At 35.0% G+C, this 12,172-nt stretch overlaps 1 protein-coding gene across 1 annotated transcript in view; it reads left to right on the top strand.

The window, feature by feature from the left end:
- Positions 1-12,172, top strand: part of LOC137389606 (protein ovarian tumor locus-like) — a 35,162-nt gene that overhangs the window by 22,247 nt on the left and 743 nt on the right. Inside the window, exons 8-10 of the mRNA XM_068075665.1 lie at positions 1,909-2,002; positions 3,297-3,482; positions 10,522-10,801. Of these exons, the coding sequence (XP_067931766.1) occupies positions 1,909-2,002; positions 3,297-3,482; positions 10,522-10,801 (560 nt within the window). The remainder of the gene's footprint in view (positions 1-1,908; positions 2,003-3,296; positions 3,483-10,521; positions 10,802-12,172) is intronic.

Genomic DNA, 12,172 nt, shown 5'->3' with positions numbered 1-12,172 from the left:
TCATGAAATCGCGAATTTTTATAACCAACGAATATAATTTAAAAATTTGGAGATAGCATATTATTTGATAGCATCATTGCTTTTAACTAAACTAAATTCGACTTACGACGGATCAACCCTTAAAACAATTTATTAAAATTAATTAAAACATATTAATGAGTGCAATGAGCTTTTATGCAGCATTGTTAAATTATATAATAAAAATATACCTTCAAAATTACAATTAAATAAAAAAATTGAAAGCTCCAACAGATTGCAACGGCAGGCTACACGATCATCGTAAGTTAATTGCATGCAATAGATATCAAATAGTCGAAATATTACTCAGCTTCCTGCATGTTTATTTAGAGACTAGATGAATGCCCGGCGTTGTCCGGGTAATAAAAAGAGTTTGGACAGAAAATTCATTTTTATTCAACATATACAACATTTACATTCTAACTTTTAAACTTCATATCATGAGAAAAGTTTTCTGTTGTGCAGTTCAAATGAATTTAAAAAAAAATAAAACAACTGTAAAGGCTTTCAAACCTTTTCAAACAACTGTAACTTTTAAATTTCATATCATTAAAGAAGTGTTTTGTTGAAAAGAAATAGAACTGTGAAGGTTTTTAATGTAAATGTGAAATAATTAGCAAATAATGACTAAATATAATCTGTTTTGCTATGATTACAATGAAAAGTTATTTGGTATACAATTATTTGATTTTAGTTCGTTACAGTGTTGGCATCATAAGGCAAACATCAAAATAGAGTGGTATAGAAAACCATAGGAATTATCTAATGCAATCACCTAACCAAATTCATCATCCTTAAAATATAGTAATAAAACAATATGTTAAGTTTAGTATCTATAGTTACCTACAATAGCTTTAGTGCATTTTGTGATTATGATCTGCAGGAAAACGTAACATCACAACATACTACGTGTAGAGTTCTTACCTTCAAGACAGACGCATAACATAAACGTTGAATTTAACTTACTAAACACATACTTGAAGGAAGTTTTAGTATGTACTTTAGTAAACTTCAAACTTGTAACTAAAATTTTACCACTTATCTGTTTGCGATTTTCATTTTTGAGAACTTACCGACAAAATAGCATATCGACATTTTTATTATTTCGTCATATATCAGTACAACAATCGCCAAATTTCAATATCGGGAGAAATTATTGTTGATATCGTATGTCGGAAAACAAATTCACCCTAGTATGGCGAGGACAAAAAGCATCGCGTTTCATAGAGTTAGGCAAAAATACTTTATAACAGGGGCATTGTAACGCGTGGATGCAGTGTATCAATTAATACACCATTTAGTTTGTGCAATCGAGAAAAAGAGTATACAGTATATGATAAGAGTGTTAGATTTCTAAGGACTGTGTAGCTCAGTAGTTCAATGCATGGTTAGAAACTTGCGGTTGCAATCTCCATGGGTTCAAATCCAGCGCGAATTGAGATTTTCATTTCAAGATTTTAATAGCCATTCCTGAACAGACTGAATCATGGACAGACCGAATCATGGACAGACACTGAGATTTATATATAGGCTATAGATTTACAACAAGTTGGAGGTATGTCATAGCAGTTTTCTTGCATCGAAAAAAGGTTAATGTCTCTTGCCCAAAGGAGAGTGCAAAATATATTCGACATTCGCTTTGTCCATAAAAGAATTAAATTTATCTTCCAAAAGTTCTGACGAGCTATTTAAAAAATACAACGCTACCCTCTATTTGAACGTCATTTCTAATAAAGCGCCCCTTATGGGCAAATGTAGAAAAATAGAGCATCATGAAGTTCAAATAAAGGTTTTATGGTATTCACTCTGGACAAGCTTGAATAATAATAAAGCATTACATGAAGTTATACATGTAGTTATACTGTTATGCTATGTTTGAATATTTAACAGGGTTGTAGTGAATCGCAGTGACATCATTAAAGCTTTCAGAAAAGCCCCACCAAAAAGTGCCGTAAAAGCAACTGTACGTCCCAGACCAGACAAGGTAAAAAAAACTTTATATTTGATAATCCAAGTTGTATTATACAACATTTCGCTATTAACATGATCGAGCAATTGCTCTGAAAGTTATCTGCTCAATGTCGCATCAGTTTGTAATTGACAATCATAACTTCAGTAGAAGATATGTAGCTGTGTTATCTGCTAACTTGTCTCAGTTTCTATAAAGTGTTGTAGTCCTTGAAACACACCCTAATTTATCATTATCATTCTATATTGCCAATAATAAGTTCATCTTCAAAAACTGTTTAGAAGTTTAAAAAAATAACAATATAATGTATTACACTGTGTAACACTCTAATGTATTACACAATGTAACAATATGCGTTACACTGTGTAATACATTAGTGTGTTACACAATAATACATGACAGTTGTAGGTGTGTGTTGTATCGTTGTCTTGGTTTTGAATTGCTCAGAATAAATGTTTTATGAATGTAGGTAGTATAATTTTTTTACACCAGCATGAACCGAAAAACGGTTCATCATAGAAAAAACACAGAACTTGAATTGTTAGAAACTGGAGTTATCCTATTCTTTATGTGATATGAAATTATACAATGAGAAAAAGCAGCAGATGGTTGACAGTGGAGAGAAAATGAACAAACCCACTAAACTCAAAACATCCGAAAAATGAACACACAAAGTAAAATTTATATTTCCTCTTTTGGTTTTTAGTTTTGTTTTGGTTTTTAAATAAATGAAACATACGAGCCAAAAAGCAAAAGGCCTTTCAGTCTTTTGTATCTGAGCAATATTTGAAAAAAAACGTTTTGTAACATGGTAAGTTCGTATGCGCAGTCTTTCGTAGGTACAGTGGACTGTCGCCATCTGATTTTCATTCGTTCTAGTATTGGCATTGTAAAACAAAAAAGTTGTATAGAAGCACATAGAAACCCAAATTTTTCGTTAAGCCGATCTGGGCAAGATCAATCGTCGTTTCTCTTTTATTCGTTGTTAGAGGAATTTTGGTGAATAGCATATTGGCATATTTGTTATTCCGACGTAATCAGCACACCGACTTTCAAATTTGAATTTCGAGAGAAACTTTTGTTAATTTTGTACGGCGAAAAGTATTTCGCCTGGAGAGGGTGAAAAATCAGCATGTTCTCCATCGCAAGGCCTACAAATCGTATAAAGGTTCATTGTAACCCGAGGGCGCACTGTAAAGGTTCTGCTGTGTATGCAACTTGAGATCTCAACAGTAACATCTTTAACACCTGCAGGTGTAGATTAATTAATTGTTAATTAATTAATTAACTCTTAATTGTTCACTTTCAGAACCTCAAAAGCTATCCCGCTACACCAAATCTCCTGGGATTGAACAATGCTGGTGCTTCAGGTTTTCCATTGAGTTCTACCATCGCAGTGAATGCTGTACTACCCCAGCAACAGCTCACTGCTCTTCGCAGGCAGGCATCAGCATTTCAGCATCCTTTTCAGCAAGCACCTGCCAATACTTATAATGTAAACTTTCGTTCAACTGCGCCATAACTTGGATAGCTAGTAATCATTTACACCCACTACTGCAATAATAGATACAGTAAACGCTCCTATAATGTATACCTTCTATAACGTAAATTCCAGATGACGTAAAAGATTTATGTGAAGTTTTTGCTTCCTACTACATAAACTTCTATATAATGTAAAGTGTCAAGTCGGGCGAGTTTTCAAATTCAATTTGAATGTTAGTTTATCTCGCTGCACTTGCGGAAGCAAAGAAAAATCGTCATGCGTATAGCGTTATGTGTAACATTCACGACACTCTAGTTCGTCATAATAAATCGTTAAATGTGTTGACAAAAGGATAATAGGATAACTGCACAGTTGCTCATAAATACAAAGGTGATCGAATGGTGCAGGTGTTACAGCGTCAGTCTACCAATCTGAATGTCACTAGTTGGAGTATTGTCGAAAGTTATCTTTTATCCTAACCTTGACCCCTGAATACAGATGACAACGAACAGGTAGAACCACTATTTATAGGAAAAAGATTTTGTTGTTTGCCTTATTGTAGACATACAAATTATTTGTTATTAGTTTTACTTTGCAGAATAGACTTCTGATATGTAGAAAAATAAGCAAATCATTGTAAATGAACGTCGAAAATGTGCAGTTCTCATCAACTTTTTTGTAAAATTACCGCAATCATGGTCTGTAAAACCAGTGAGATTGATCGTAAAAAGGAGAAGTTGTCGATGCAAACCAATAATACTGCAGTTACGGTACGAACTAGAAATTTTCCTGTCATACAGCCCACGACCAAAGTGATAATGGAAAAAAGAAAGGGTACTGCTGGTTGTTGAAAAAGTAGTTACAAAAGGTCAGAATTCTACAAAAGTAGAATTCTTTAGTAGATGTTGTAGGCTTCACCTAAAACATCTACTAAAGAATTCTCTGAATCAGATGAGTTGTTGTTATTATTTTGAGTAGCGTGTTGTTGAACATTAGCATTTGATGGTTGCTGTGAGGACCTTCTATTTCTCCTCCTCCGTAATAATTGGGAGACACGTGGACGGCCACTGCGACGACGTGGTGTTCTAGGAGGTTGTATGTCCATGGTGGTCGTCAAGTTGTTTTGAAATGAAATTCAAAAGGTCAATCATGCAAAACAAAAGGTTGTATAAAAATCAGACCTAATCTACTACTATCTCAAACCTATGTTTTACAACAATTAAGTAAATATTAATTCAAGCTGTAGGCCTAACCTACTGTACATAATTTAACTAACAACAGCAATAATGAAATATGCTTATATCTCTGAAATGCAATATTAAAAGTAAAATGGCAAGCTGCCGTGCAATATACAAAGTTTGAAAGTTGTGTTGGAAAGTTGAAAGTTGGTTGTGTTGAATGTAGAATGGTTTTGACAGCGATATGTAACAGAAAGTAAGCATTAGCATTAACGCGTCTGGAAGTTTTCTGCAAACTGGAGTAAAATAAAGAAATATTCTTGTCACAAAGAGGCATTGTAGTTCGACCCTACCTTGTAGATAAAGATGTAAAGAAATCTGGCTAATGTTCTAGATAATTTAATGAAACCTTCGGTAATTGGACAAAAAACAGGCTGATAAACTGTGTACCACATTTTCGTACCTGTAAATCGGTCTATGCCTCAAACGGTCTACGTTAATTAAAGAAACCTTCGGCAATTAGACAATGCAATCATTATATAATTCGATGTTGTAAATTCTAATGATTATTTTTATAATTAAATATTATAATTTTTTTTTATAAAATCAAATAATTATTTCGAATAATAAAATCGGCGAAAAAGAAACAATCACTTTTCAGTACTTTTAAGTTAATTTCAGAAACCTTCGGCAATTGAACAATTCCATAGACTAATGAAATGTGCACGTTTTTCTCATGAAATTTGGACGACTTAATGGTTATACTATCTGTCGCACGGCCTTATTGGCGTTTTGTTGGCCGGTCTTAATTTTGATTAAAAAAGGCTTCTCAAGTTTTTATTTCTATTTTAGGTCGAATTAATCTGTCTATTTATGTATCATCCGATCAGATGGGTTAGTTTTAGGATATTGCAGTAACCTTTCAAAGACTTGTAACATATTTAAATAGGTTTATATGTGTTTTGTACCATTATTATACTTGAACGACTACACAAAAATGGTTAAATTTGTTGAAAAGATTTCGACACAAGAGTTTGGTCACGGCTGTTAACGAATAATTTTTCGGGAGTTGTGTGCACATGTGCATTTATTATAAACTTCCCAAACAATCGCATAGCTCATGTTTGGTCATAGATTATAAGAGTTAATTCAAGTTTTCCTTTTTGCATGGCCATAGAGGTGAGTTTGGAAAGATTTTGGAACGGATCAAGCAATTTCCATGTATTTTACTGTTTTAACATGAACTCCCTATAGCGTAAACGTTCCTGGAATGGATTATTTATGTTGTAGAAGCGTCTACTGTATAGATAGATATAAATCTATATATATATTTCTCAAAGTATGTTTGTATGTCATATATCCGTCTGCATTCCGGCTATAGCTATTATTAGAATAGCCTAGCTGGGCAACAATGCTGACACGATGTCATTGCCTACCGGCATTTGAAGCTCACTGACTAGCTTAGTGGAATTTTCCACTGGCGATATGCCAGGCCACTTGGCAATGGCCTGCCATTTGCTGGAAAGTTGCTTGCCAGCAAGTGGTAAGCAAATCTCATCACTTCTCATTGTTTATAAGCTGATTTTTAATACCCGGGCAACGCCGGGAGGCACAGCTAGTAGATATATATATATACAGTCAAACATAGATAACTCAGACTTCACAGGACCGGGTGAAAGTGTTCGAGTTATCAGAGCATTCAAGTTATCAGAGCACTGTCATAAGTCCATGTATTTATTAGTAGATACATGTACATATACAAACTATAATATAAATCAAAAGCATGAATAGCTTGTTTCAAATTAAATGCTTCTAATGTAAAGTTTAAAAAATTGTTATCAGAAAGTATAGATTTTTCTATGACTTGAGATTTGTTTGTTGTTTTATGTGATGTGACTGCCAGGACGTTTTCAGATTAAAATTGGCAAAACTTGATTGCTGTTGAAATGCTCCGAAGAGAAAACATCTTTTTCTTTTGAGCGTTTTAACCAAGATCAATTTTGCCGATTTCTTTTGAATTTTATGCGAATGTTTCCTGGCTTTTCCTAGCCTTCGTAGGACCATCGCTAAGCGGATGTTTGGTAAAAATCAAATTTCACCAAACCTTTAGAAAGGCTGTTGACGAAAATATTTTGCCGATAGCGGTAATAATGACACCTAAGAACTACTAAAAGTTGATGTTTATCTTTGTCTTAGAATAAAGTGATATTCCAAAGCGATAACAAAAGTCGCAGTAGCCGTTGGGCAAAAAACTGTTCGAGTTAACGAAGTTGAGGTCGAGTTATCTGAAGCAATTTATCATTGCGTGGGAACGGACCAAACAAAACCGTTCGAGTTAACCATGTGTTCGAGCTATCCGAGGGTGAGTTATCCATCTTTGATTGTATATATATATATATATATATATACTTTTACAAGCCTTTTCAAAAATCCGGCAACACAATACTATATGTGCACAAACAAAGCAACCATCCACCTTCCATATTGAAAAACTTACCAGACAACATAAACAAACGATTAAACGCACTTTCATCAGATGAACAACAATTTAACAGCACAGTGCAACCATACCAAGAAGCACTCCACAAGAGTGGATACAACAACAAACTACAATATGAAACCAACATGAATAAACCTAAAAAACGTAACAGACAAAGAAAAATTACATGGTACAACCCACCATTCAGCGCCAATGTTGCAACCAATATTGGACAAAAATTCTTCAACATAGTTACAACATGTTTTCCAAAGAAACACCCACTCCAAGCAATATTTAATAGACAAACCTTAAAACTGAGCTACTCAGTAATGCCAAACATGAAAACAATCATTGATGGGAGCAACAAAACCCTTAATAAAACCAGTACACTACAAAAAGAAGACAATGAAAAAAGTTGCAATTGCAGACAAAAGAACAACTGCCCTTTGGAAGGAAAATGCAGAGCCAAAAATGTGATATATCAAGCAACAGTCAGCAACAATACAAACAACCACGTAGCGACCTACATAGGACTTTGCTCAACCGAATTCAAAACTAGATACAGCAACCATAAAGCCTCGTTTAACCACAAAAACAAACAGCACCACACAGAATTGAGCAAACACATTTGGAAGTTGAAAGAAAACAACTCAACATACAACATAACATGGAAAATATTAGCTCAAGCACAACCATATACAAACAAGACAAAACGATGCAAATTATGTTTACTTGAAAAATACTTCATAATATGCAAACCACACTTAGGCACATTAAATAAAAGAAATGAATTGACTTCTAATTGCAGACATGCTAGGAGTTATCTTCTCGGTTACACTTAGCACTAAATTACATGATTAACACAGCGAACCCATTTCTGATATTTTGGCACATTCGGTAAAGCTTTTCATTTTAGTACAATTGCGTCTGAGGAGTGCTTCGCACGAAACAGATTTGTAACGCAAATACTAAAAGTTTACTTTTTTCGCAATAATTTTTCAAATATATATATATATATATATATAGATATATGATGAGAGGGAAGACGGTATCCTTCACACTGACAGTAGCTGACAGCTAAGAACGAACTATTTTATAAAATACTTATATACATGCATGTATACAGACATGCATTAGTTGATTGATAAAAGGTCAACTATTTGTTTGAAGACCAATAAAAATATAGCCATGGACCAACATTGATCGCTCCATTGAAAATTAACAGAAATTTGATCGACGTAAACAGATCGATACAAATTAAAATCAATCCCTGCAAGAAGTTGTCAGTAAAAGATCTATACGATTGTGCTGAAAGATAGCCATAATGTCGCAAATTTATAAATATTTTGTTATATTGTTATTATTGACCTGGGCGCGCCTAAAGTGTGACTGCTACAGCTATTACTAAAGCGATACTGCTACAGCTATTACTAAAGTGTGACTGCTACAGCAATTACTAAAGTGTGACTGTTACAGCTATTACTAAAGTGTGACTGTTACAGCTATTACTAAAGTGTGACTGCTACAGCTATTACTAAAGTGTGACTGCTACAGCTATTACTAAAGTGTTACTGTTACAGCTATTACTAAAGTGTTACTGCTACTGCTATTACTAAAGTGTTACTGCTACAGCTATTACTAAAGTGTTACTCCTACAGCTATTACTAAAGTGTTACTGTTACAGCTATTACTAAAGTGTTACTGCTACTGCTATTACTAAAGTGTTACTGCTACAGCTATTACTAAAGTGTTACTCCTACAGCTATTACTAAAGTGTGACTGCTACAGCTATTACTAAAGTGTGACTGCTACTGCTATTACTAAAGTGTTACTGCTACAGCTACTACTAAAGTGTGACTGTTACAGCTATTACTAAAGTGTGACTGCTACAGCTATTACTAAAGTGTGACTGCTACAGCAATTACTAAAGTGGGACTGCTACAGCTATTACTAAAGTGTGACTATTACAGCTATTACTAAAGTGTGACTGCTACAGCTATTACTAAAGTGTTACTCCTACAACTATTACTAAAGTGTGACTGCTACAGCAATTACTAAAGTGTTACTGTTTCAGCTATTACTAAAGTGTGACTGCTACAGCTATTACTAAAGTGTTACTGCTACAGCTATTACTAAAGTGTTACTGCTACAGCTATTACTAAAGTGGGACTGTTACAGCTATTACTAAAGTGTTACTGTTACAGCTATTACTAAAGTGTGACTGTTACAGCTATTACTAAAGTGGGACTGCTACAGCAATTACTAAAGTGGGACTGCTACAGCTATTACTAAAGTGTGACTGCTACAGCTATTACTAAAGTGTGACTATTACAGCTATTACTAAATTGTGACTGCTACAGCAATTACTAAAGTGTTACTGTTACAGCTATTACTAAAGTGTGACTGCTACAGCAATTACTAAAGTGTTACTGCTACAGCTATTCCTAAAGTGTGACTGCTACAGCTATTACTAAAGTGTGACTGCTACAGCTATTACTAAAGTGTGACTGCTACAGCTATTACTAAAGTGTGACTGTTACAGCTATTACTAAATTGTGACTGCTACAGCAATTACTAAAGTGTTACTGTTACAGCTATTACTAAAGTGTGACTGCTACAGCAATTACTAAAGTGTTACTGTTACAGCTATTACTAAAGTGTGACTGCTACAGCTATTACTAAAGTGTGACTATTACAGCTATTACTAAAGTGTGACTGCTACAGCAATTACTAAAGTGTTACACCTACAGCTATTACTAAAGTGTGACTGCTACAGCTATTACTAAAGTGTGACTATTACAGCTATTACTAAAGTGTGACTGTTACAGCTATTACTTTAACATTGATTACCTCATCCAGGTGCAATTGAAGGGGATCAATCTTGGGAAGTGATGGACCAACTGACCAATATCCCAAAGCTATATTATCGATCATTTAAAAGTTCAACCCAATTTAATCATGAAGTGTTTAATAGAAACCTTGTTTGGCCTAAACTGGCCCTTCCAATTTGTAGATGAGGCTTTTATGCCCCGAATATAATCACAACACCCGATTGGCTTTCTGGAATTTTTGACAAATATCGTCGATTTGTGTAAATTCTTTGCTGACTAGTTTTAACTGGCTGATTGCTTAAGTTGATGATTGATGATCGAACAACCTGCATGTCAAACTTGATTTGTGATTGACTCATTTCAATTAATGTTTGAATGTGATCGAATGGTGTCCGGTTACGGTCGCATGTTTTATATATTCCAATGATGGGTAGTTTGGATTATTACCAATGTTTAACTAGATTATGTCATTTTGCATGGAAGTCTTCTACCATTTATACAGATAAATTTTCGTTTCTAGGCTGCAGCATCTACCATAACATAGCATCAGTCTCTCGTTACAGCGGGCTGGGCAGCAGTTTGCGCATCCTTCACGCCAGTGCGTTCAACCACAGAATGCTGGATTTCTAGCTAGTCGTGGTCAGCCTGTTCCTACGCCGCCGCAGCAACCCACTTTCACCACATGTCAACTGCAAGCGCAAGCTCCTCGATCTTTATCTGCATTCCATACACCTCGCCCTCTTCTTTCTAGTTATTTTATACATCCGCAGCAGTTTCCTGTTTCGCAAGGTTGTCCACAGCAGTTTTTTGTGATGCCACCTATGCAACAGTTCTCTCGACCAGGTACGTTTTAGTTAGGCTCATTTGTATGCGTATACAAGTTCCTATGTATGCTGCCCGTGTGTATGCCTATGCTCAGGATCTGGACAATACAAGAATATAGCTGGTGTTTGACTGCAGAAGATTTTAAGTTATTTGCTACATTGACAATTAGTGCACTGACAATAGTCTATCCCATCTCCCTCTACAGTTCACCTTATTTGACTACATTGTTATACCCTAGGACACTTACATTCCGCTAGTATTTAGTTTCGTGAGTAGCATACAGAGTAAAATTTTGCTGCAAATTAATTTCGCGGATCTGATGAGTGCGAAAATATAGTGATGTGAAAATAAATGCAGTAGAACAAACATAATTAGATTCCTCAGGTCCAGTTCACTAGTAAAAAAATTTTCAATTTGGGACTAGTTTGTATTTGCGAACCGCGGGTAGAAATGTGTGGGCGAGATCGACAATGCAACTTGATCGCTTGCTGCTATTTGTTTCTTGAACTATCAATGATGTCTAGGTCCTTACCGCCGTGATGGATGTGGCACCAATATTAGATCTCAAGTATTTATAGCACGCGGTGGCCATGGCTCAAGGTTGTTATTGTTTTTGGTTGGTAATAAAATTCATCGCAACAATAATTATTATTCAATTTTATGACTTTTCCTACCAGACTTTCATCCTCATCAGTTACAAATTCAGTGTCTAAACTAATATCATCGTCTTCCTCATTTGTCTTGGCTTTTCCACAGGCCCGTATTCCCTGGGGCGGCTGGCCGGCCCCAACCTTTTAGGAATTTTTGGTGGCTAAGTATAGCCAAACTCGGGGAACTCGCCCTCGGATAAATGTATGGTAAAATTTTATCACGAACACTTGGTTAACGCGAACGGATTTGTTTGGTCCGTTCCCACGCAATGATAAACTGCTTTAGATAACTCGACCTCAACATCATTAACTCGAACAGTTATTTGCCCAACGGCTACGGGAATGGTTTTTATCGCTGTAGAATATCACTTTATTCCAAGCCATAGAGATAAATGTTAACTTTTAATAGTTCTTGGGCGTCATTATTATCATGATTGGCAAAATATTTTTGCTAATGACTTTTATAAAGGTTTGCAAAAGTTTTACCAAACATCCGTTTGGCAATGGCTCAATGATAGCGTAAAAACCTTCGGATGAACTTAAAATAAAATCGGCAAAATTGATCTTTGTTGACACGCTCAAAAGAAAAAAGATGTATTTTTTTAGCGTTTCAACTGCAGTCAGGTTTAGCCTATTTTAATCTGAAAACGCCCTGGCAGTCACATCACCTAAAACAAACAAATCTCAAATAATAGAAAAAATGTTTATACTTTCCGATAAAATCTTTTAAAACTTTACG

This window comes from Watersipora subatra, chromosome 3 (assembly GCF_963576615.1).
Source record: "Watersipora subatra chromosome 3, tzWatSuba1.1, whole genome shotgun sequence".
NCBI classification, from domain to species: Eukaryota; Metazoa; Bryozoa; class Gymnolaemata; order Cheilostomatida; family Watersiporidae; genus Watersipora; species Watersipora subatra.
Note: the sequence above shows the minus strand (reverse complement) of the source record. Positions and strands in the feature narration are given on the sequence as shown.